The following is a 22,844-nucleotide window of genomic DNA, read 5'->3' as shown; positions in this document are numbered from 1 at the left end:
CCTAACTCCCTCGGTCACCAAACTCTCACTATCGCACTCAAATGCACCAAATTCAGCACTCCCTCGGTCACCAAACTCTCACTATCGCACTCAAATGCACCAAATTCAGCACTCAGTGCAAATGGCTGTGAGTTTCAGTGCTGTCTGGGTTTCTGCAAGTTCTAATACACAGGAGACTTTGCACCTGCTAGTTTCTTCCTGACTTGGCTGAATTTCCCTGCATTCTTTGCGGACCTCCATTTTAAGTCGGGAAGTGGCCAACCCAGGTGGCTACAGCCTCCAGGTTCACCAACTGCGGTGGTGGGGGGTAACTGGCCAGAGGCTCTGATACCGCATCCCAAGCCCACACATCACTCCCTGCCCTCCCCGGTCCCCCTGCCTGCATCTACCTCTGTGATACATACCTGCCGCACTGCAGGTTGGGGTCCTGAGATGGCAGTAACACCAGGTCTGGTCCATGTGATGGAGGATGATGACAACCCGTTCGATGAGCTCTGGTGCTCCACATCATCTGACAATGTTTGACTCCTACCCATGGTAGCACTTTCCACCGTCCACCTGGGTGATCCCTGCATGCGAGCTGGCCATTCCATCACACAGTCCCATCGAATCCTTGGAGGTGACGGTGGTGGCGACGGGGGAGTGGAGCACGGGACACCCACAACGACTGACCCTTCCCACACCTCCATGGCCAGCCCAGAACTGCCCACCCCTCACACCAATCCGACAGTGCACCGAGACAGGTTGTAACAGTGGTAACAAATGGTAGAAATGTGAACAAATATTTACAGATTTATGTCCTAGCACCTATATCTAAACTATGCCCTGCACCCGTGTCAACCTAACTGGTGTCGAACCTTCTGGCCATAAAGCCCCTAACGCTATGTCTAGGTGGTTTTCCAGACAGTACAGTAGAAGTGAAGACGGCCTGCTATAATTCCTGCACTGCGACCTGGGTCCTCGTTGGCGGGTGTCTTCTGGTGCGACCGGGCCTGGATGGGCCCGGCTGCTGCTCAGGTGTTGCAGGTGGTGTGGTGCCGCCCTGTGCTGCCCACCAGATGCACCAGGGACAGGAGAGGGGGGCGGAGTCCGAGGTGCTGTGATGTTCTGGCACATCCCCTATGGGAGTCACGGGCATGGGCCCTAGCACCTCCTCCTCCCTCGTGGTGCCCGATGAGTGTGAGCGGAGCTATCCCAAGGGTACTCTGCCAGCTGGTGCTGCGGGTCTTGGAGGCCCACTGAAGTCTCGAGTAGGGTCCACATGCTTGCGGCCATGGAGCACAGAGAGTGGACCATCTCCGACTGGGACTGCACCACATCACCCATTGACTGTGCCGCCACCTTCTGGGTTTGTGTCACATCAGCCAGTGACTACGTCATCTCCCTCTGGGACTGGGCCACCTCCCTCTGTGTCTGCGCTATGTCAGCCAGCGCCTGGGCAATGCTGCCGACGTTACCAGCCACGGCCTTCTGTGACTGGGTCACGCTCAGGAGTGCCGCAGTGATGTCCAGGTGGCTCTGGCACATGGTTGACTGCGAGGTTGCAACCCTGCCCTGGGCCACGGCCAGCGCCTGCACAGAATGCCCCAGGCCTTGGACATACTGATCCGTCGCCAAAACCGTCACGGCCCAAGGCCTCCACCGTGGATACCACCCATGAGGTGTTGGCCTGGGTGGAACGCATAGTCGGCACCACTTCCAACTGCACCTGCAGGTGTCAGATGCTCGTCAACAACCCCTAATGTAGTGCCTGGTTCTGCAAATGCATCTCCACAATTGATAGGATTGTCTCATCGAGAAGCCCGGAACGAAAAGCCCTTGGGGCCTCATTAAGTGAACCAATTAACGTTGAATAGCGTTGCCGGCCTCGGTGGGCCGAGTGCCAGGAAGCTCGTGGCAGTTTCCGCTCGCTACAACACTTAGAAATCTTTCCGGAGAATCTCGCACTCTATGTCATTGAATAGCGGTGGGGAACTCGCTGCCACAGCCGGCGGGAAACTCCCTGAAAAACCCGCCACAAATTAACTTCAAAATATTTTGGGACGATTGCGTCTAGCATTCGATGAAGATTCAAACAAGATACTCATAAAGCAGTGGGAGTTAAGAAAAATGTTGAAAGAGTTAACAATAAAATGAATAAATTAACTTTTCAGAGCTAATATCGTAATGGACCTCTTTACACACTTTCAACCAGAAGTAATTACAATTGGCCCACAAGGAAAATATTATATATGCCTTCATTTGCATTTTTGAATCACATCAGTTCCATGAACCAGGTCAAGAAATGCAATGTGATTCTGTTCCTTTTCGTCAGGATTCTATGTTAAATACAGAAGCGGCTAAGACACCGAAAATTTGAATCATTGTCCTCTTGCATTAGCCAAGGTACAGTCACTTCTACATTTAAAGCAGCAAAATCATTTGGCACAAAGGAGTTTGAAGTTTATATTATTTACAGTGGAAATTCAGAAAGCAGGAAAATCATATGGTCTCACTGTTTCGTTCACCATGGTAATTATAAAAGCTTCACAAAACAATTTTTCAGAAGAAATGGGTGAGGAGTTAGCTCAAACAATGAAAGCATTATGTCAGGATGGTCCTTTACTTGCCTGGATCAGTGCAGCTTCAACAACAATCAAGAAGCTCAACACCACCCAAAGCAAAGGAATCCACTTATTCCGCAACCTATCCACCCTCTTAAACATTTGGGACTGAAGCCCATGCAGACACGGGGAGAATGTGCAAACTCCACACGGACAGTGACCCAGGGCCGGGTTCGAACCCAGATCCTCGGCACCGTGAGGCAACAGAGCTAATCACTACGCCACCGTGACGCCCCATACTGCTGCATTTAATACATTACAAAGGGCTACACTTCAAAATTACTTCATTGGCTGTGAAGGGCTCTGAGATGTCCAGTGCTCACGAAAGGAACCAGATAAATACAAGTCTTTCTTCTTTGAGCTGTGTATCTATTACAACCACGTCATAATCCCCTGTAGCAATCAGTTCACCAATATTAGTGGTCACATTACGAACACTCATATACATTCAGTCCAATAACGCCATCATCACCACTGCTATTTTCCCTCAATCCAATCCTGCAACTTTGAATATTTCTAATTTTAATGTTTATATCGCTGTCCTCTATTCTCACTTCAATTCCTTTCATCTATTTGTGCTGCCCTTCCCCTCCCAAATTAAACCATATTCAATTCAACAGCACTGACCAGTCAATACAATGATGAGATAATCATGGACTCTCCTGAACTTTCTTCAATCATTTAAAAAGAGTAAAATTCTCAAAGATTTACTTGACGTCAGAATATTCCTGTCGAAATTCCAGAACATCAATCAAGCACTGCAATCTACATTAATACAGTAAGAAGAACACCAGGTTAAAGTCCAACAGGTTTGTTTCGAATCACTAGCTTTCGGAGCACAGCTCCTTCATCAGTCTGACTGCAGTGATTTCTTAAAGGTACAAAACATTACCAAGGGCAAAAAGAAGGCTTTGTTTCAATCTTCTCAAGTAATGCAAAAAGGGACAGCAGGGGCGTCATTCTCCGACCCCCCAGAGGGTCGGAGAATGGCCGTTGGCCGCCGTGAATCCCGCCCCCACCTGTTGCCGAAGTCTCCGAAGGGAGAAAAGTCGGCGGGGCGTTAATGTCGCCGCTGCCGCGGAGAATGTCACGGGTCTGCGCAAGGCAGCCGATTTTCGGCCTGCCGATATTCTCCCTTCCGGAAGGGCCGAAGTCCCGTCGACGTGATGACCGTTCACGTCGACGTAAATTAAACCTCCTTTTCATCGGCATGACCCGGTGCTCCAGGCTCACGCCGACCAGCGTGGAGGTGAGTGACGGCCTGGGGGGTTGGCTCTGGGCAGGCAATGGCGTGGCCGCAGTCTGAATGCGTGAGGAGAGGTGTGTCTCGGGTTGTGTGTGTGTGTGTGCGGCGGGGGAGGGGGGGGGGGGTGGTTAGAGTAGGCTGGGCTCCGGGGGAGTGCCGGGAGGGGGTCCGTGCCGGGGAGGTGGATGGGGGGTCCGTGCCGGGGTGGAGGCTGGGGGGGGGTCTGTGCCGTGCCGGGGTGGAGGTTGGGGGGGGGGGTCCGTGCTGGGGTGGAGGTTGGGGGGGGGGTGGTCCGTGCCGGGGTGGAGGTTGGGGGGGGTCCGTGCCATGCCGGGGTGGAGGTTGGGGGGGGGGGGGGTTCCGTGCCGGGGTGGAGGTTGGGGGGGGGGGGGGTCCGTGCTGGGGTGGAGGTTGGGAGGGGGGGTCCGTGCCGAGGAGGGGGATGGGAGGGCATGTGAGTTGGTCCACCTGGCCAGGTGCCAGCCTCCAACAGTTGGACCCATGCGGTCCATGCCACTTGGCTGGAGGGAGGAGGGGATATGGGCAATGATGTCATGTCGTCGTTCCCCTCCCCCCCCCCACCAGGCCGTCATGTTTTCAGATCATCCAGCGATGTTGGCCGCCGTGGTGGCAGCCGCTCATGTCTATGTTGCCCTGGATGAGGAGGAGGAGCGTGCCAGAGGGGCAGGCGGCAGCCGCCCAGGCTGGAGGGACACCTGACCGACAGGACGAGGAGGGGGAGGAGGACGTCGCGGCCCCACGGCAACGGAGGCACCCAAGGGCGCCCCGTGTGTACCGGCCCCGGCAGTCATACCAGGACCTCACGGACCGGGAATGCAGGAGGAGACTCCGGATGAGCCGGGAAACCGTGGCACACATCTCCCACCTGCTGGCACACCTGTCACCGCGTGGCACGGGCGGGGGACACCCTCTCCCCGTGTCCGTCAAGGTTACGGTGGCCCTGAACTTTTATGCAACGGGGTCATTCCAGGCACCGAGTGGGGACCTGTCCGGCATATCGCAGACATCGGTGCACCGGTGCATCCGGGCAGTGACAGATGCCCTATATGCCATGACGCACCGCTACATCCGCTTCCCCGTGGACCGGGCCAGCCAAGATGCCCAGGCCGTGGGCTTCACTGCCGTGGCCGGGTTCCCCATGGTCCAGGGCGCGATCGATGGGATCCACGTCGCCGTGCAGCCACCTGCAGATAACAGGGCTGTGTTCACTAATAGGAAGGGGACCTATTCGATGAACGTACAGGTGGTCTGCGACCACCACATGATGATCCTGCACGTCTGCGCCCGTCACCCAGGCAGTGTACACGACTTATTCGTGTTGTCGCGGTCATCCATCCCCGGCATGTACGAGGGACGCCATCCCCGACTGAGGGGCTGGTTGCTGGGCGACAGGGGCTACCCATTGCGATCGTGGCTGATGACGCCTATACGGAGGCCACGCAATGAGGCGGAGAACCGCTACAATGATGCCCATGTAGCGACAAGGGGAATGATCGAGAGGTGCTTTGGCGTGCTCAAGATGCGTTTCAGGTGCCTGGACCTCTCTGGGGGCGCCCTCCAGTATCAGTCAGATAGGGTCGGCCGCATCATTGTGGTGTGCTGCGTCCTGCACAACATAGCCCAGCAGAGGGGCGATGTGCCGCAGGCAGAGGAGGGCGGAGTGGAGGAGCAGCAGGAAGAGGCCCAGTCCTCCCTAGATGAGGGGGATGGGGGCAATGGTCAGGGCAGATGGGGTAGACACAGGCGGGTGGCTGTCCACCGTTACCGGCTGGCACATCGAGCACGGGACAGACTGATAGACGCCCGCTTCACTGACTAGATGGGCATGGGAATCGGGTAGTATGGCCACAGACCGCACACTATGGCAACAGCCGACCACCCACACCCCCCACCCATCCACCCACCCAGCACCCTCACCCCCCTCTCCAACCCCACCCACCCCACCCGCATGCACACCCCCCCCCCCCCATTGACGATCCACCTGCGGCACAACGGGCCGGGCTCACACAGTTGCGGGTGGACGCGTGTCTATCGCAGGCCATGGAGGATGATGACAACCCGCCCTGCGATGAGCTCCTGGCTCTACATCGTTGGACTATGTCTGACCCATGGCCACAGTACCACCATCCACCCGGACCATCCCTGCATGCGGCTGTGACACTGCAGCGCACGGTCCCGTCCTCTGCCCGGGGGATGTTGATGGCGGCCCAGGGGGAAGGGGGCAGACTCACCTGGGGCTGAGGTAAGACCACCCCTCACACACACACTTGCGCTCAACGTACATGACACCCCCGCACACTTTGGACAGAGCACAAAGGCAGCTTCGGTAGGTGTAACATTGACTTTAATAACCAAAGGAGTTCATGCACGTGCCCTAGCCCCTAAAACTCATCTGTGCCCTGCACCCGTGCCAACTTACTCAGTGTCTAATTGTTTGGCCTTGCGGGCCCTTTGACTACGTCTACGTGGTTCCCCAGACGGTACACAGGTGGACTCCTGTGATTCCTGCCCTCTGACACTGGATCCCTTTGGCGGCCGTTTCCTGGGGCGTCCTGGCCTAGATGGGCCAGGCAGCGGCCCGGGCGACTGGGATGGCGAGCTGCCAGCCTGTCCTGCCCGTTGCCCACCCGATGCACCTGGGACGGAAGGGGGGGGAGTCCGGGGTGTCGCGGTGTACCAGGACCTCCCCTACAGAGGGAGCCGGGACGGACCACACCACCTCCTCCTCCCTCGGGGTGCCCGATGGCCCCCAGGCCTCTACATGGGTGGGGGATGCGAACGGACTGGCCATCCGATGCCCCCCCGACATCTGGCGCTGCCAGTCCTGGAGGCCCGTGCTGGTATCGACAGGGGTCTGCAGGTTTGCAGCCATGGAGCCCAGGGGGTTGGCAAACCCTGTCTGTGACAGTGCGACGCCGGCTCGCACATGGCCACTGGCGCCGATGCCCTCAGCGATGGCCTGCAGAGACTGGGCCATGGCCTGCTGAGACTGGGCCATGGCCTGCTGAGACTGGGCTATGGCGTTGAGCGCCTCTGCCATCTGGCGCTGGCACTGGCTCATGGCCTCCTGTGAGAGGGCAGCCATTTCCTGGGCCACAGACGCCGCCTGCACGGAAGGCCCCAGGCCTCGCAAACCGTTCCCCATGTCTGACACCGTCGCACCCATTGCCTCCACCGCGGACGCCACCCGTGCGGTGTCGGCCTGGGTGGCACGCATGACCGGCACCACTCCCAGCTCCTGGACGCGGGTGGACTCCTCCACCTGCGACCGCAGCCGCCGCAAGCCGCCCGTCACCCTCTTCGCTGGTCTCCGGGTCGGTGGTTGCATCGGATCTATGTGTGGGTGTGGTAACTGCAGGAACCCGGGATCCATCTGGGCGGCAGATGTTCGCTTGGGCTGGGCTGCCCTCCGACGGCCCGGTCCCTCTGCTGCTCCTACCTCCACCTGCTGTACCGGGACGGCTGTGTTGTGCGCACCAGTGAGTGTACCAGACGCCTCATCACTAAAGTGCCCAACCGTGGTGAGTGTTTCTGCGATGGTGGAGGGTGTTGGTGACAACAGTGGCGTTGTGTCGTGCTCTTCGTCCCACTCTGAGTCCATGGCACTTTGGGGTGGGGGTTCGTCTCCGCCCATCCACTCTGAGTCACTGTCCGGTATTTCGTCTTCCTGGGTAGTGCTGTCCCGGGTAGTGGTGTCCTGGGTAGTGGTGTCCTGGCTCGGATGTGACGGGGGCCTGTGGCTGCCCCCCTCGTCGCTGGGTGGTCGCTCCCGCACGTGACTGGGGTGTCGTCTCCCTGTTGCTCCAGGTCTCTCCGTCTCCCGTGGTGTGCGAGGGGCATCCTGCGGGCGTCGCATGCTGGAGGGTCCGGGTCTCTCTGTCTCCCGTGGTCGCCGAGGGGCATCCTGCGGGCGTCGCATGCTGGAGGGTCCGGGTCTCTCCGTCTCCCGTGGTCTCCGAGGGGCATCCTGCGGGCGTCGCATGCTGGAGGGTCCGGGTCTCTCCGTCTCCCGTGGTCTCCGAGGGGCATCCTGCGGGCGTCGCATGCTGGAGGGTGCGGGTCTCTCCGTCTCCTGTGGTCTCCGAGGGGCATCCTGCGGGCGTCGCATGCTGGAGGGTGCGGGTCTCTCCGTCTCCTGTGGTCTCCGAGGGGCATCCTGGAGGAGGAGGGGGGATATGGGGGAGGGGGGGATATGGGGGAGGGGGGATATGGGGGAGGGGGGGATATGGGGGAGGGGGGGATATGGGGGAGGGGGGGATATGGGGGATATGGGGAGGGGGGATATGGGGAGGGGGATATGGGGGGGGGATATGGGGGATATGGGGGAGGGGGGATATGGGGGAGGGGGGATATGGGGGAGGGGGAATATGGGGGAGGGGGGATATGGGGGATATGGGGGAGGGGGATATGGGGGAGGGGGGATGTGGGGGATATGGGGGAGGGGGGATATGGGGGAGGGGGGATATGGAGGAGGGGGATATGGGGGATATGGGGGAGGGGGGTATGGGGGAGGAGGGATATGGGGGAGGGGGGATATGGGGGAGGGGGGAGGGGGGATATGGGGGAGGGGGATATGGGGGAGGGGGGATATGGAGGAGGGGGGATATGGGGGAGGGGGGATATGGGGGAGGGGGGATATGGGGGATATGGGGGAGGGGGATATGGGGGAGGGGGATATGGGGGAGGGGGGATATGGGGAGGGGGTGATATGGGGGATATGGGGGAGGGGGGATATGGGGGATATGGGGAGGGGGGATATGGGGGATATGGGGAGGGGGGGGATATGGGGGAGGCTCACCCTGCCTGCTCTGACGAGGTCGTTCACCTTCTTGTGGCACTGGGTGCCTGTCCGTGGTGTCAGGGCCACAGCGGTGACGGCCTCTGCCACTTCCCTCCACAGACGCCGGCTGTGGCTTGGGGCAACTCTGCGGCCGTGCCCGGGATACAGGGCGTCCCTCCTCTGCTCCACCGCGTCCAGGAGCGCCTCCACATCGCGTGACTTGAACCTCGGGGCTGAGCGACGGTCAGCCATCCAGTCGGGTGTTGCGGTCGGGTGTTCCGGTCGGGTGGGGGGAGCAGCGCGGCCTTATGAGCCGTCACGCCGTGCAGCGCGTATGACGCTGCACGGCATGAACCACTGCGCAAGCGCGGATCCCGTTACGTCGCTGCTAGCCCATTTCGGGCCGGAGACTATCGACCCATTTTTCCGACGTGACGCAAGTCGGATTTGCGCCGATCGGCGGACTTTCCGCCGATAACGGAGAATTTCGCCCCAGATTCTTATCAATGGAGCATCTGATTATTGCCTGAGATACACTCCTCAACACACTTCTTACTATAAGCAGCCTCTCACCTGTCCCTGACTGCAGCTCTGACTGATCAAAGGCTGCTAGGTTTCAGTGAAGAAGAACATCCTGCTGTGGCCTCATCTCAGTGACCCTTGGTTAAAACAGAACTTAATGACTATTTGAATATTTAAGTGCCTAATCCAGCAGCTGCATGAGGATTCCCCATCTGCTTTTAAATGTGTTTGAGTGAGACCCAATGTCACATTGAACAGGTTTAACTTCCCGCACTGCCTAAACCAGTCTCCTCCTACCTGTAAAAATGTTGTGCTTTAATTGAGGTAGCAATAGAAATCCCGTTCCCCTCATGGACATTAATACAAACATACCTGTCTGTTAAGTTACCCTTAAGTGATCAACTTTTAAACAAAATTAAAGTTAAAAATAATTACCCATATCATAGATTATCATAGAATTTACAGTGCAGAAGGAGGCCATTCGGCCCATCGAGTCTGCACCGGCTCTTGGAAAGAGCACCCTACGCAAGGTCAACACCTCCATTCTATCCCCATAACCCAGTAACCCCATCCAACACAAGGGCACTTTTGGACACTAAGGGCAATTTATCATGGCCAATCCACCTAACCTGCACATCTTTGGACTGTGGGAGGAAACCGGAGCACCCGGAGGAAACCCATGCACACACGGGCAGGATGTGCAGACTCCACACAGACAGTGACCCAAGCCGAAATCGAACCTGGGACCCTGGAGCTGTGAAGCAATTGTGCTATTCACAATGCTACCGTGCTGCCATCCATTCCAACTGTGACTTGTGAAATGTTGAAAAGGAGCTGATAATGACATTCATGCAAGTATAAAATATTATTGAAAAGAGAAACATGTTGCGAAATGTTTTGGCAACATGTCACTCTTTTCAGCAATGTTAAAGTGTAAAATAATGGAAATGAAAATATTAGCAACTTATTTTTAATGCTGCGCTGTTCGACTGGCGTTGCAGCACATTTTGAAAAGAGCTCGGATTATAAACTCAAATAATAAAGGTGAAAAACCATTCCACTCTTCTGGAAAGCAACAACATTGGAAGTAGTTAAATATTGTGAAGTGTCAAATATCTGTAATTCCATTATCCACAGAATTTCTATTGAGGTCATGGCTTAATTTTCCATAAATCAACAAAAAAGCAAGTGAGTATTTTAATCAAATTTTCATAGACTCTTCTGTCTCTTGTACTTGCAGGATAATTAACTTTAAATCTGCATTGCTGGTGTCTGGTAAAGTTTGCTGTGCATACATTTCCATAAATTAGTTTCAGAACCCGAGACCAGTGAGAATCAGGACTAACATGCTCACTGTAAAGTTCAAAATGTCATCTTACGAAATGCATGCTGTCAGCATCACAACAAAAAACAATGTATATACAACATCGGACTAGCTAATCAGTCAATTTTTAATACACAGAAGGAGGGAAAAAGATCTGGAGCAGAGGTGCGTTACAATTCTTAGGACAGTAATATATTTATTTATCAGTACTCAGTACCAAGCAACACAAGCGAAGAACGTGAACTGGAAGGACAGAAAAATAAAAAAGTTTAAATGAAAGAAAGAGAACACTATCAGTACACAGCAGACCAACCTGTTCTGGAGTAGCCATGAAGTTGATAGCTGTATAATGGCGGTCATCATCCTGGGTAAGGCTGAACGTAAACTGATAGTCAATCAAAAGACTGTCTGTGGACAAGATTCAAAAGTAGATCATAAGTGTCGAATTCCCAGAAAGTGCAATTTTCTCTTCATGTGCACACTGTAGAAGTAACTGAGAATAGAAATTATTTCCATTTACTGGAAAGTGATGCCAGCTCACCTGCTGGCACATAGCATTCCATACTACGGGAAAGTAGTATAAGAATAACATTTCTGTCATGTGCAAGGGGCAATTTTAAAATCCACATCTTTCATTCATAAATTGAATTGCCCAGCAAAACAACATATTTACAATAATGGTTCACATACTGCTCAATTTTGACCTTTACAGTGAACTGTTCACAAAAACGATTACTGGCCCTGAACATAGTTTCCAATATCTGGCTTAGATAAACACAAAACTAAATTATCAAATCTCTGCCTCATCACCTGGTTAACTTTCACATTTGGATTAATATACAAACAGAAATACCATGGACTACAGCACTTAATCCAAGCTCAGAAATTTAATGGACCAAACCGCTTCTTGTTCACTCCTATTTTGCACCCACCTTAGCCATCATCAAGAGTAGGCGGCGAGATTGCATTTCCCGATTTTCCACGCCCCTGGCCGATGAGGTTCCTGCCCACAGATCTACGCAAAATTAGCGAGGTAATTCCCCCCACAAAATCCCCACCCCAGCCCACTGAATATTCATATGTCATGTCGGCGAGGTATACAACAGCTATTCAAAGGTGTGAATCAGTCGAGGGGATTCCCCCGGGGGCTCAAAGGTAAGGAACATGCCTGGACAGTGCCCTGGCACAGGTTGGCAGTGCCAGGTTGTGCCATGGGCAGTTCCAGGGGTGGGCTCTCTGGGCAGCGCCAATCCAGGGAGTCCCTTTGTGTTGCGGGGAGGGCTGATGTCTGTGAGGGGGGAGATTGCCCCCAAGACTTAAATGCTGGGGGAGGGGGAGGGGGGGGAAGAGATTGGAGAGGAGGGTGAGAGTGCCCCCAATACTACAACAGTGCTGGGGTCTTGGAGGGGAAGATGGCCCCCAAGACTGCGGTGCTGGCGGAGGGGGAGAGGGGGGAGCTCCTATGTTGGTATTATGGAGGGATTGGGCAGGGACTGCCCAAATGCTTGTGAGTGGGGTCCACCATGTCTGCGGGGAGTGGTGCTGGGGCTGTTTACATTGTCTTGATCAGGGAATCCTTTAATGATGGCGTCCCTATCTCTGTGGGAGCTCTATCAGGCAACCGCCCCACCAGACTGATGCGTAAACCCTTCCATTCATTGTTTTTACTCAGGGTGCCTGAAACTGGGGAGCTACATGTTGGTTTTATTCAGAGTCCGACACGCTGAAACATATGGGAAAATCTGCACACTGATTTTGAATGATTAAAATAACATTTATACAGTTCCTTAATGCAGTTCCTCTATGTATTGGAATATATTTAAGATAGGTCGTAGGAAAAATGCTGGAAGCTATTATAAAGGATGTGATAACAGAACACTTTCTGTTACAGACCACGCTGATGTTAAATGCAAGGGTATCCCAAAACCCAGAAGGGTAACTTGGAACACTGGTTCAGAGTGGTGTATGGCGTTCAATCCAGTGAGGAACAGTGCATCGTTTTGTGAACAATTAATTAGGAATTAATTAATTCCAGTGGGAAATTAGTGTAAACAGTGAGGAATAATTTACTTAAAAGACCAAAACACACATGACAAGAAGGGCTACAATAAACCATGACACATAAAGATACCGATGACTATACAGACAGAATTTTACATGAAACTATCCCTTGGTCCCCAACAAGCAATGTTTAACAGAACCTGGAGACACCCCCTTTCCCAAACAACATCCAATTTTAAGTAAGCTTATGAGCTAAATCCAGCAAATAATTACCACAAGCAGGTTAAGGTGGTCATGTCTGGGAAATAGCCTTCAGGTTCAGCAAGGAGACTATGAACTGAATTATCTGTTTCCACCGATGGCAGTGAGAATTGCAATCGGGTGAAGAATAGCACGCAAGTGAAAAATCAATTTTCGCGCCCGGCGGCAATTCCTACGCCATGCTCCGGCCCCCAACTTGCGGCATGAGCAAAGTTTGTGCTGCCGATCCATGAAAAAGCACCATTTACATGGATTCAAATATCATTAGAGGGTTGGACACTTCATACTCCACCCCTCCGTGATGCTCCACCCTCTCAGGTGGAAGTCACGCGGGCACAAATTAGTGGAAATATTTACAAGCGGAGACCCCGGTGCTCGAGTCGGAGGGTGACACTTTCCGTCATAGCTGTCTCCAACACCCTCTGCCATCCCAGAGACACTCACCTCGGTTGGGCATGTTAGTGAAGCTGCTCCTGGGACACGATCTGGTGCTCACCACACAGCTGGTCCGTTACAGCAGGTGGAAGTGGGAACAGTCGAGGGGGCGGATGGTCAGAGCGCAGGCCGACCCCAGGAACTAGCTGGCAGACAGGTTTCGGGCTTCTGGAACGGACAGTCCCATCAATCGTGGAGATGCAGTTGCAGAGCCAGGGACTACTCGTTGTCGGCAAGCATCCAGCACTTGCAGGTTGGAGGAGTCCAACCGTGTGCAGGGGCAGGAAGTGGTGCCGACCATGCGTGCCACCCAGCCCAACCCTACACCGGTGGTGCCGCGGTGGTGGTTTCGGCTATGGATCAGCATGTCCAAGGTTTGGAGCATTCTGTGCGGGCACAGGCTGAGGCCCAGGGCAGGGTTGACAACTCACAGGACACCTTGTCACCTGGACATCGCAGCGGCACTTCTGAGCATGGCCCAGTCAGAGCAGGCCATGGATGGGAGTGTCGGCGGTTTTGCCCAGGCGCTGGCCAATGTGGTGCAGCCACAGTGGGAGGTGGCCCAGTCCTAGAGGGAGATGGCGCAGTCACTGGTTGATGTGACACAAACCCAGAAGATGGTGGCACAGTCGCAGCATGATTTGGCGCATTCCCAGACAGAGATGATCCACTCCCTATGTTCCGTGGTCACGACAAGCCCAGTCCGGCAGGTAATCGGATGACAGACGGTGCCGGTACACACGAGGCCTCATGCAGTGCCTCCTTGGCCCCTCCTCCTCCTTGGCCAGTTGGGCGCCTGGCCCTCCATTCTCGGGGGCTGCCTCCTGTTCCTCTGCGGCATGTTCCGCTGCTGCGGCCGCAATGCATCCCCCAGGGCTGCGACGACTACTATTGCTGGTTGAATTCCAATATCCATTGTCTGCAGAGGTGAAAGGTTGACATTTAGCATGGTGCAAACCCCAATGCCAAGCCAGGTACACCAGGCTACATGGTGGCCCCGTTTGGCACCATGAGCTCTGCCCCCGCGTGACCCCCCCATCCCCAGACCCCTGGCCCTGTCAGTGGCCGGAACCTTGGAGGTCTCTGGCCCTAGCGCCTTTTCCTGATGCCAGGGGTACCGTCGGCTGGCACTGCCCTTGCCAAGGGCATGCACCGCAGCCCCTGTAGGGGCTGATAGGGGTACTGCCCTGGGTGGGCTGCCAGGGGGTGGCAGCCAGATTTGGAGGGGGGGGGTGGCAGGGAATGGAGTGTGTGGATGGGGGAGGGCTAGGGGCACCCAGGTAGCCAGTGTCACTCCGCAGAACCTGGGGCCAATGTCAGTGGGGTGCACAACAAGATGGCCACGGTAATGGCGGTCCTTACCAGGGCACCGCCCTAATCCCGTGGGGGTTATCCCGGCCACTCGACCTGTTAACCCCATCACCAGCACCCCCCCCAGCCCTGGCAGGGCTCCCCCAACCCAGCCCGTGTCCGGCCAGGCAGCCCACAGTCACACTTCTCTGTGACCTATCTCCTCTATCTCTCCCTCATTAGCCATGATGCCGCTTTTAAGATTTTTAAAAGCACAAGTGAACCGTGCCATCAGGATCTCGGCCCATCGGAGGCGGAGAATACCGGGCCGGGTCCGCTGATGATATGCAAACGGTGTTTGTTGCACGTGCGATCAGGTATGCACAGACACCACTGTCAAGGTGACAGTGAATTGCGATTTGGCGTCAAATCAGCACCAATCAGTTGATTTTGGAGTCAGACCCGATTCTGCGTCGTCGTGTTTCGCGATTTCGGCATCGACCAACCGAGAATACCGCCCAGGATTTACCAAATTTGCGGGCGGCACGGTAGCACAGTGGTTAGCACTGTTGTTTCACAGCTCCAGGGTCGCAGGTTCGATTCAGGCTTGGGCCACCGTGCGGAGTCTGCAAATTCTCCCAGTGTCTGCGTGGGTTTCCTCCGGGTGCTCCGGTTTCCTCCCACAAGTGTCGAAAGACGTGTTTGTTAGGTGAATTGGACATTCTGAATTCTCCCTCGGTGCACCCGAACAGGTACCGGAGTGTGGCGACTCGGGCCTTTTCATAGTAACTTCATTGCAGTGTTAATGTAAGCCTACTTGGGACAATAATAAAGATTATGATTATGAAATGGAGAATTCAGCCCAATACCTGCAACTTGTTGCAGTTCTGATGTTAGCTGTCTCTCTCTTTGTCATTAGATGTGCAGGTTAGGTGGATTGGCTATGATAAATTGCCCTTAGTGTTGGGTGGGGTTTACTGGGTTATGGGGATAGGGTGGAGGTGTTGACCTTGGGTGGGGTGCTCTTTCCAAGAGCCGGTGCAGACTCAATGGCCCGAATGGCCTCCTTCTGCACTGTAAATTCTATGATTCTATGATTAGTTAGTGTGATGAAAAGCGATCAAGATAGCTCAGGCAATGGAGTGCGTTGAAAGAGGTGTCAAAAATCTCCAAAGTGTGGCTGCAGGGGAACCCAATCAAGTGTGGTGGTGTGGCCATGAGGTGTGCGGCAGAATCAACAGACAAAGCAGAGAACCTGATATGGTCCTTGGGACTGGTCCAGAGTCAAAGGACTGGGAAAAGAACAGGCCATCACCCTAAGACAGAGGTGGACTGCTATTGAGGTGGAAAGAACCACTTCCAAGAAACCTACCTTTGCCGTTTCTGTTGTAATTGTAGATGCCATATTCAAGCATGTTGCTGTGCAAGGCAGAGTGCATCAATGCAACAATAACAACAGGAGCAGCAGTCCACAATGCCACCAAGTGGAGAAGAACTCTGAGGAGGAGCACACAATGTATCACCTGAACGTAGTCCAGGTAAACAAGACAGCCCCTGTTGAAATCATCCAAAGTGTGAATGGTAAACCCTTGAAAATAAAAGGCGACACCAGGGCCTCAGTGACAATTGTGGGGGAGCAGATCTTCAAATATATTCATGATGGAGCTCAATCTTTAAATTTGAGCAGCACCATGGCCAAGTTCTAACTTACACGGGAGAAACCCTGAAAATCCTTTGGACTACCAAAACTACTGTGGCTTACTGTGGCCTATAAAGAGCAAGAGGCCCATCTGCCCCTGGGTGTAGTAGAGGGGCACATACCCAGCCTAATGGGAAGGGACAGGTTACAGCAAATCAAACTTAATTGGCTGGAAATGTAAAAGAATTTCCAATGGTGTCCTTCAAGATGCCCTTCGAAGATTCGAGGATCAAAGGCGTGAAAGCCACAATTTCCGTCAATCCAGACCAGATCAGTTTCTTATCATGTGTATCATCAAAACGTCGGGGCTAAGCCTAAGCGATTACAAGAACTGGGCAAAATTAAACCAGTTTAGTTTTCTGAATGGGCAACCCCCATAGTCCCCGTCCTCAAGCCAGATCGATCCATAAAAATCTGTGGGGACTACAAATTAATCGTTAATCAGGCTGCCCAGGTGGATAGGTACCTGATCCCCAGGATTGAAGACCTCTACGCCAAGCTGGTGGTGAATTTTACCTACTCAAAATTAGATCTCAGCCATGCATATTTATAATTGGAATTGAACGGAGTCCCAGAAGTTCACCATGATAAGTGCACATCAGAGCGTATTTCAGTATACCATTTGGCATAGCATCTACCTGCACTATTTTCCAGCATACAATCGAAAACCTCCTCCAAGGGATCAATAAAGTGACGGTCGACTTTGACAATATTTTACTCACCTGTACTTCTCCTGAAGACTACGGGCGGGATTCTCTGATCCTGAGGCTAGGTGTTGACGCCGCCAGAAACGCAGTCGCATTTCTCGATGACGTCAACATGGCCCCAGGATCACAAATTTTGGCCCCTACAAGGGGCCAGCACGGCGCTGGAGCGGTTCATGCCGCTCCAGCTGCTGATCCGGCCGTGGAATGGGCGCCGGGGGATGCGCACAAGCGCAGTGGGTCCAGCGCAAACCCATGCATGTGCAGTCCCACCGGCACGATCTCCACGCATGCGTGGTGTCTCCCTTGTCCGCGCTGGCCCTGACCCAACATGGCGCAGGAGTACAGGCGCTGTTGCAGAAGAAAGGAGGCCGGGAGACTGAGAGGCCGGCCTGCCGATCGGTGTGTCCCGATCGCTGGCCAGGCCACATCGGAGGCCCCCCCACGGTCGGACCCACCTCCCCTCCACCGGCCGCCACCCGACCCTACAATGCAGAGTTCCCGCCAGCTGAGAGCAGGTTAGAATGGCGCCGGCGGGATTTGGCATTTCCACGATGGCCATTTGGCCCATCCCGGTCCGAGAATCAGCGGGCCAGCCGCGTAGAGCAGCCCGCGACCGGCGCCGCGCCAACGACGCCGGTGCCAATGTTGCCGATTCGTGGGGCGGCTTGGCACGATTCGCGCCGGTCGCGGGGATTCTCCGGCCCGGCCTCGGGCTGAGAGAATCCCGCCCTACATGTCTAGCCTGGAGATGGTGTTATAAAGGTTCTGCACATTTCGGATTCTGTGTGGATGCAACAGGTCTACATTCCCTCATGGGGAAGGTCAACACAATGAATGAGATCCCAGTACCCAAGAATGTAACTGAACATAAATCCTTCCATGGCACGGTAAATTATTATGGCAGGTTAATTCCAAATTTAGCCACAACATTGGCATCATTCCCTAGCTGCTAAAGAAACATCAATGGTGGCAATGGAGGGGTAGATCTCCTGATGGGGTCGGGGCAGCACTATCCCACAAGATGGAGGATAGATCTGAGCAGCCCATCACCTTTGCCTCGAGGGCCCTTTCAGAAACAGAGCAAAACTGTGCTCAAATCGAGAAAGAGGGATTAGCAGTCATATATGTTGTGAAGAAATTACACCAATATTTTTTTCTGCCAGCAATTCGTTATAATTGCCAACCATAAGCCACTATTGTGCCACTCGAGAGGGAGGATAAACCAATACCAGCAATAGCCTCTGCAAGGGTGCAACGTTGAGCATTGCTGCTTGTGGCCTACAAATATGCACTCCAGCACAGACCGAACACGCAGGTTGCCAATACAGATGCAAGGAGTTGGCTCCCCCGACCGAAAAGTGTGCCACCTCTGCCAGTACCCCAGGTCATAATGGGATACCTTGCCAGTGTCGGCTGGCCATATTAGAAACTGGACCCAATGGGATCCGATACTGTTGAGAGTAAAATGGATGATACAGACTGGGTGGCAGTTGAGGCCATATTTAACTTCTGGAGATGAACTGACCTGTGAGGATGGTGTAATCCTGTGGGGCTCATGAGTTGTCGTCCTATCACCAGCCAGAGGACCTCTCTTACATGTGTTACATAGTGCCCATCAGGGCAAACAAAGATTATGATGCTGGCATGCAGCTATATATGGTGGCCAGGAATTGATAAAGCCATCGAAGAAATGGTACAGCAATGTCTTCCGTCAGACTCAACAGTCACTATTTCCATCGGCCAGTCTTCACTCCAGGAAGTGGCTGGGTTGCCCCTGGACTAGGGTCCATGTTGACTGCACGGGCCTTTTCTTGGGCAGGATGGAGAGGCAGTGGTGTAGTGATATTGTCGTTGGACTAGTAATCCAGAGACCCAGAGTCATTTTCTGGGGATGTAGGTTCAAGTCCCGCCTTGGCAGATGGTTAAATTTGAATTCAATAAAACAAGTCTGGAATTAAAAGTCTAAAGATAACCATGAAGCCATTGTTGATTGGCGTAAAAACCCATCGGGTTCACTAATGTTGTTTAGGGAAGGAAATCTGTCATCCTACCTAGTCTGGCCTACATGTGATTCCAGATCCACAGCAATGCGGTTGACTCTTAAATACCTCAGAGATGGGCAATAAATTCTGGCCCAGCCAGCAACGCCTACATTCCATGAATGAATTTTTAAAAAATGTTCTTCGTTTTGGTGGATGCCCACTCCAAGTTGCTGTCTATACAGGAGACAGGGACCATGACCTCGGCAGCTACGATGGACGCCTTGCATCGAGTATTCACTATACATGTACTATCAGAATCCATTGTAGCTGACATCGGCACCCCTTTTACAGGGGACGACATCCAAAATGTTGTTAAAGCATTCGCCACAGCAGGACAGGCGCATACCATCCTGCGACCGTATACCCAGCGGGCCGTACAGACTTTTAAAAATTCCATGGAAACAATGTGACAGGCCACTGCACCATTGGCTTCCTAATTTTTCATACAACATGATCGCTCCACACCATTATGGATGTCATATCTGCCAAGTTGCAGATGAAATGAAATGATGGGGCGTGCCTCAGAACTCCTTTGGATTTGGTATTTCCTAACTTGGCAGGGAGGGTGGAGGCAGGTCAGCCCGCCAGAGAAGTCAACGGGCTACACAAAGGGATGACAGATTATTCCTGGTGGGGTCCCGGTCTTAGTTCGAAACTTTGCCTCGGGCTCACTGTGGGTTAGCCAGCAAATTGTGTCCCAGTCGGAGCCTGTGTTATACGTGGTGAAGGCAAATAGCTGAACTTTCAAAAAGCCAGTTCCCCTACTAAGAAGACAAGACCTCCAGCTGCCGACAAAACTACCTTGAAGGCTATTGAGCTTGTGGGAGGACTACGGATGTCCGGGAGGACTCGTAGGTCCCCGGACTGACTGAATCTTTGATGAACTCTCTCTTCCCTGATGTCTTTTGTGAGCAGGAACCCAGGCAGTGTGGCCTTGGAGCCAGAGAGCTGTCTCAATGGGCTTACGTAACCTTTGTTAACCTCGTAAATGAAGGTGACCCATCCTTTTGTGTTCTTTGCCTGCATATATACCAGCCTTTGCCTTTTGTTAGTAAACCCCTTTGTTACTACTGGAAGCCTCCAGTGTTGTCTTGAGCCACCACAGTTTGAACACGATGTCACTTCATAAATGGTTTCCAACAGCAACAACGGAGCAGAAAAGTTGCACTTCTCGCTGACTTTAGTGATCACCAGTTCTGGGAGAGTCTAGATAATATATATTAAAGCTCCTCCTGGCCACATCAATCTCAAAAATGACATGGACTTATTTGTTTGAGGAAGTGTATTTAGCGAGCAGTTCCTCCAAGGACTGCTGATTCAACAATTTAGCATCACTGGGAAGACCATGCAGAGTACATACCCTTCTCATCAGTACTCAGAAATATCATTCAAGCCTTGCATAGATCTCATAATTTAAGTACTGAACTAAGGTTCTAATTTGAGTCAAAGTGCTAGTCCCACCAATTTCGAATCCTGCCTAAGAACTGAGTTGACTAGGCCTTGAGAAATTGATGGGCACAAGGTATTTTTTTCTCCAATCTTATCTGCTAGACAACCTGTTTTTTAGTGTGAACGACAGTCTGATGAAAATCAGCCTCCTGTCTCAATGGGCTTACGTAACCTTTGTTAACCTCGTAAATGAAGGTGACCAAAGAACCATTAAAATTTAGTTTCAAATTATTTCTAACTTTCTGTTGCTATGCATCAATCATGGTTCAGTTAGTTGTACTCTTGCGTCTGTCTAAAGGATATGGGTTCACGCCAAAGATCTGAGCACAAAATCTAGGTTGATACTTCAATGTGATACTTGGCAAATGCTACACTGTTGGAGATGCAGTCTTGTGGATGAGATTTAAACCAAGGCCATGTCTGCCCTCTCATGTGGATGTTAGAAATCCCATGGCACTCTTTCGAAGAACACAACGTTCGCCCAGTGTTCTGGTCAATATTTATTCCTCAACCAACATCACTAAAACAAATTACATTAATAGTTTCAGGATCTTGCTGTGCACTAAATACTTGGCAGGTTTCCTACATTTCAGAAGCACTTCATTGGTTTAAAAATGCTTCAGGATGTCCTGAAGACATGAAAGGTACCGAATAAATGAATGCCTCTTTTCTTTCCTTTTAAAGAAGTACAAGTTATGAAGCCTGGCCAAACCCAAATTGCGCTCACTTCAATGGCCCACATTAATTCAGCTCTTTAAAGAGTGTTCGGCAAAGGAAATTCTTTACCTCAATGCTGCTAATGGTGTCACCAACTCTTACCATTTAAATAACTGTTTTGAAAATCATAGTACAGGCTGTTGTGAACCAAAAAATGTTCAAACATACTGCTTTATGACGGTTTTATTTCTAAAAGTTCTGAAGAGCCATACCAGACTCAAAATGTTAATTCTGTGTCTCATACCACAGATACAGCCAGACCTGCTGAACTTTTCTTACATTTTCTGTTTGGATTTTTAGTTTCTAAAAGATTGTGAACAATAGTGACAATATCAAGCAATGCTTGTCAAGTCCTATACCGAAGTTCCCTTTGTACTATGGATTTGTCCAACAGAAATTAGACCGAAAGTTATGCTTATTGCTTAGTAGTCATCATCCATAAAGATCTTTATGATTCCCTGGCAATGCATTTGAACTTCAACCACTAGAGATGAAAGGTATTGACTGACACCAGTTTTGGCTCTTTATAGGCCTGAGGGTTAAGTAATAAGATACACTATCCTTTATATTGAGGGATTTTACAAAGCCTTTTTATAATTACCATCTTACTTTACTTAATAATAAAATTCTTACTACCCATCAGGGATTCTGTTATTAATTTTAAGATATGAGATAGACATTTCCTGATGAACATTAATTTATACTTTGAAATCAAACATAATGTATAATAGGACAGTGGGGGAAATCAAACATAACATATAATAGGGCAGTGGAGATTTATTTTCTGCTTTTATAAACTATAGAGTAATAAGCATTTCTTGGCAGCAATTACTGATCCAGAATTAAATGCACACACCGCAAGTAACATGTAGCTAACCCAGCAATTTGTGGTCAGGAAGAAATCGGCATGAAAAAGAGAATTGCCAGATTGCTGGATCATTTGCCCAGCACAAAATGAAACTTGTTGTCAACCTCCCCACGAGTTTCAAGAAATAGTCTTATTTGCACTGTTAAAACAAGATGAAAACATTTAAAATTAATACTTCATGCTGTAAGCACTCTTTAAATGTCCATCCATCTCAAATTCTCAGGAAACACACAACTGAAACTGTAGTGATCTCTGTATGTGCTAATACGTGTTCAGTTAATGTAAAGTAAGTACAGACAAATGATCACTAGATGGCAACACTAACAAGACCTATAAAAGGAGTTTCCCGCTCTTTCTTAGTTGGTATGTGTGTGGAGAACAGCTAGAGTGAAGACGTGATCAGATCAGAGTGTAGTGTATTATAATTATAATTGTTAATTTAATCTAAACTTACTTACTTGCTTTACTACTTTAGTATTGAAGTGAAAGAACTCACTAGTTTATTATATATTACTCAATAAACATTTTGTGATCATCTGGAAGACTTCGACTATTTCTCATCAGAATTCAATACAACTCGGCAAGACAAAAGAGTAATATTTATATTCCAATTTAGTAATATGACAGAAACTGTAGAGATTAAATTGTTCTCAGAGATTTTCTTTTTTTTAAATCTGAATTTAGAATACCCAATTGTTTTTTTCCCAATTAAGGGGCAATTTAGCATGGCAAATCCATCTACCCTGCACATTTTTGCGCCGGTTCTTAGAGATTTTCATTTTACCAAAGTTTTTATTTATTTCCCGACTTTTCCTTAGTTTTTTTCTCCCCACTCCAATTGTTTCTTATTTTGCTTTCTGTACTTAGATTTTGTCTCTA

The 22,844-nt window shown here is 51.5% G+C and overlaps 1 protein-coding gene across 1 annotated transcript in view; it reads right to left on the bottom strand.

The window, feature by feature from the left end:
• The window catches only part of atrnl1b (attractin-like 1b), a 1,392,850-nt gene that overhangs the window by 737,337 nt on the left and 632,669 nt on the right, over positions 1–22,844 (bottom strand). The window contains exon 22 of the mRNA XM_072479459.1: positions 10,810–10,904. Coding sequence (XP_072335560.1) covers positions 10,810–10,904 — 95 coding nt within the window. The remainder of the gene's footprint in view (positions 1–10,809; positions 10,905–22,844) is intronic.

Source organism: Scyliorhinus torazame, chromosome 16, assembly GCF_047496885.1.
Source record: "Scyliorhinus torazame isolate Kashiwa2021f chromosome 16, sScyTor2.1, whole genome shotgun sequence".
NCBI classification, from domain to species: Eukaryota; Metazoa; Chordata; class Chondrichthyes; order Carcharhiniformes; family Scyliorhinidae; genus Scyliorhinus; species Scyliorhinus torazame.
The sequence above is the reverse complement of the archived record's forward strand: the minus strand, read 5'-3'. Positions and strand labels throughout refer to the sequence as shown.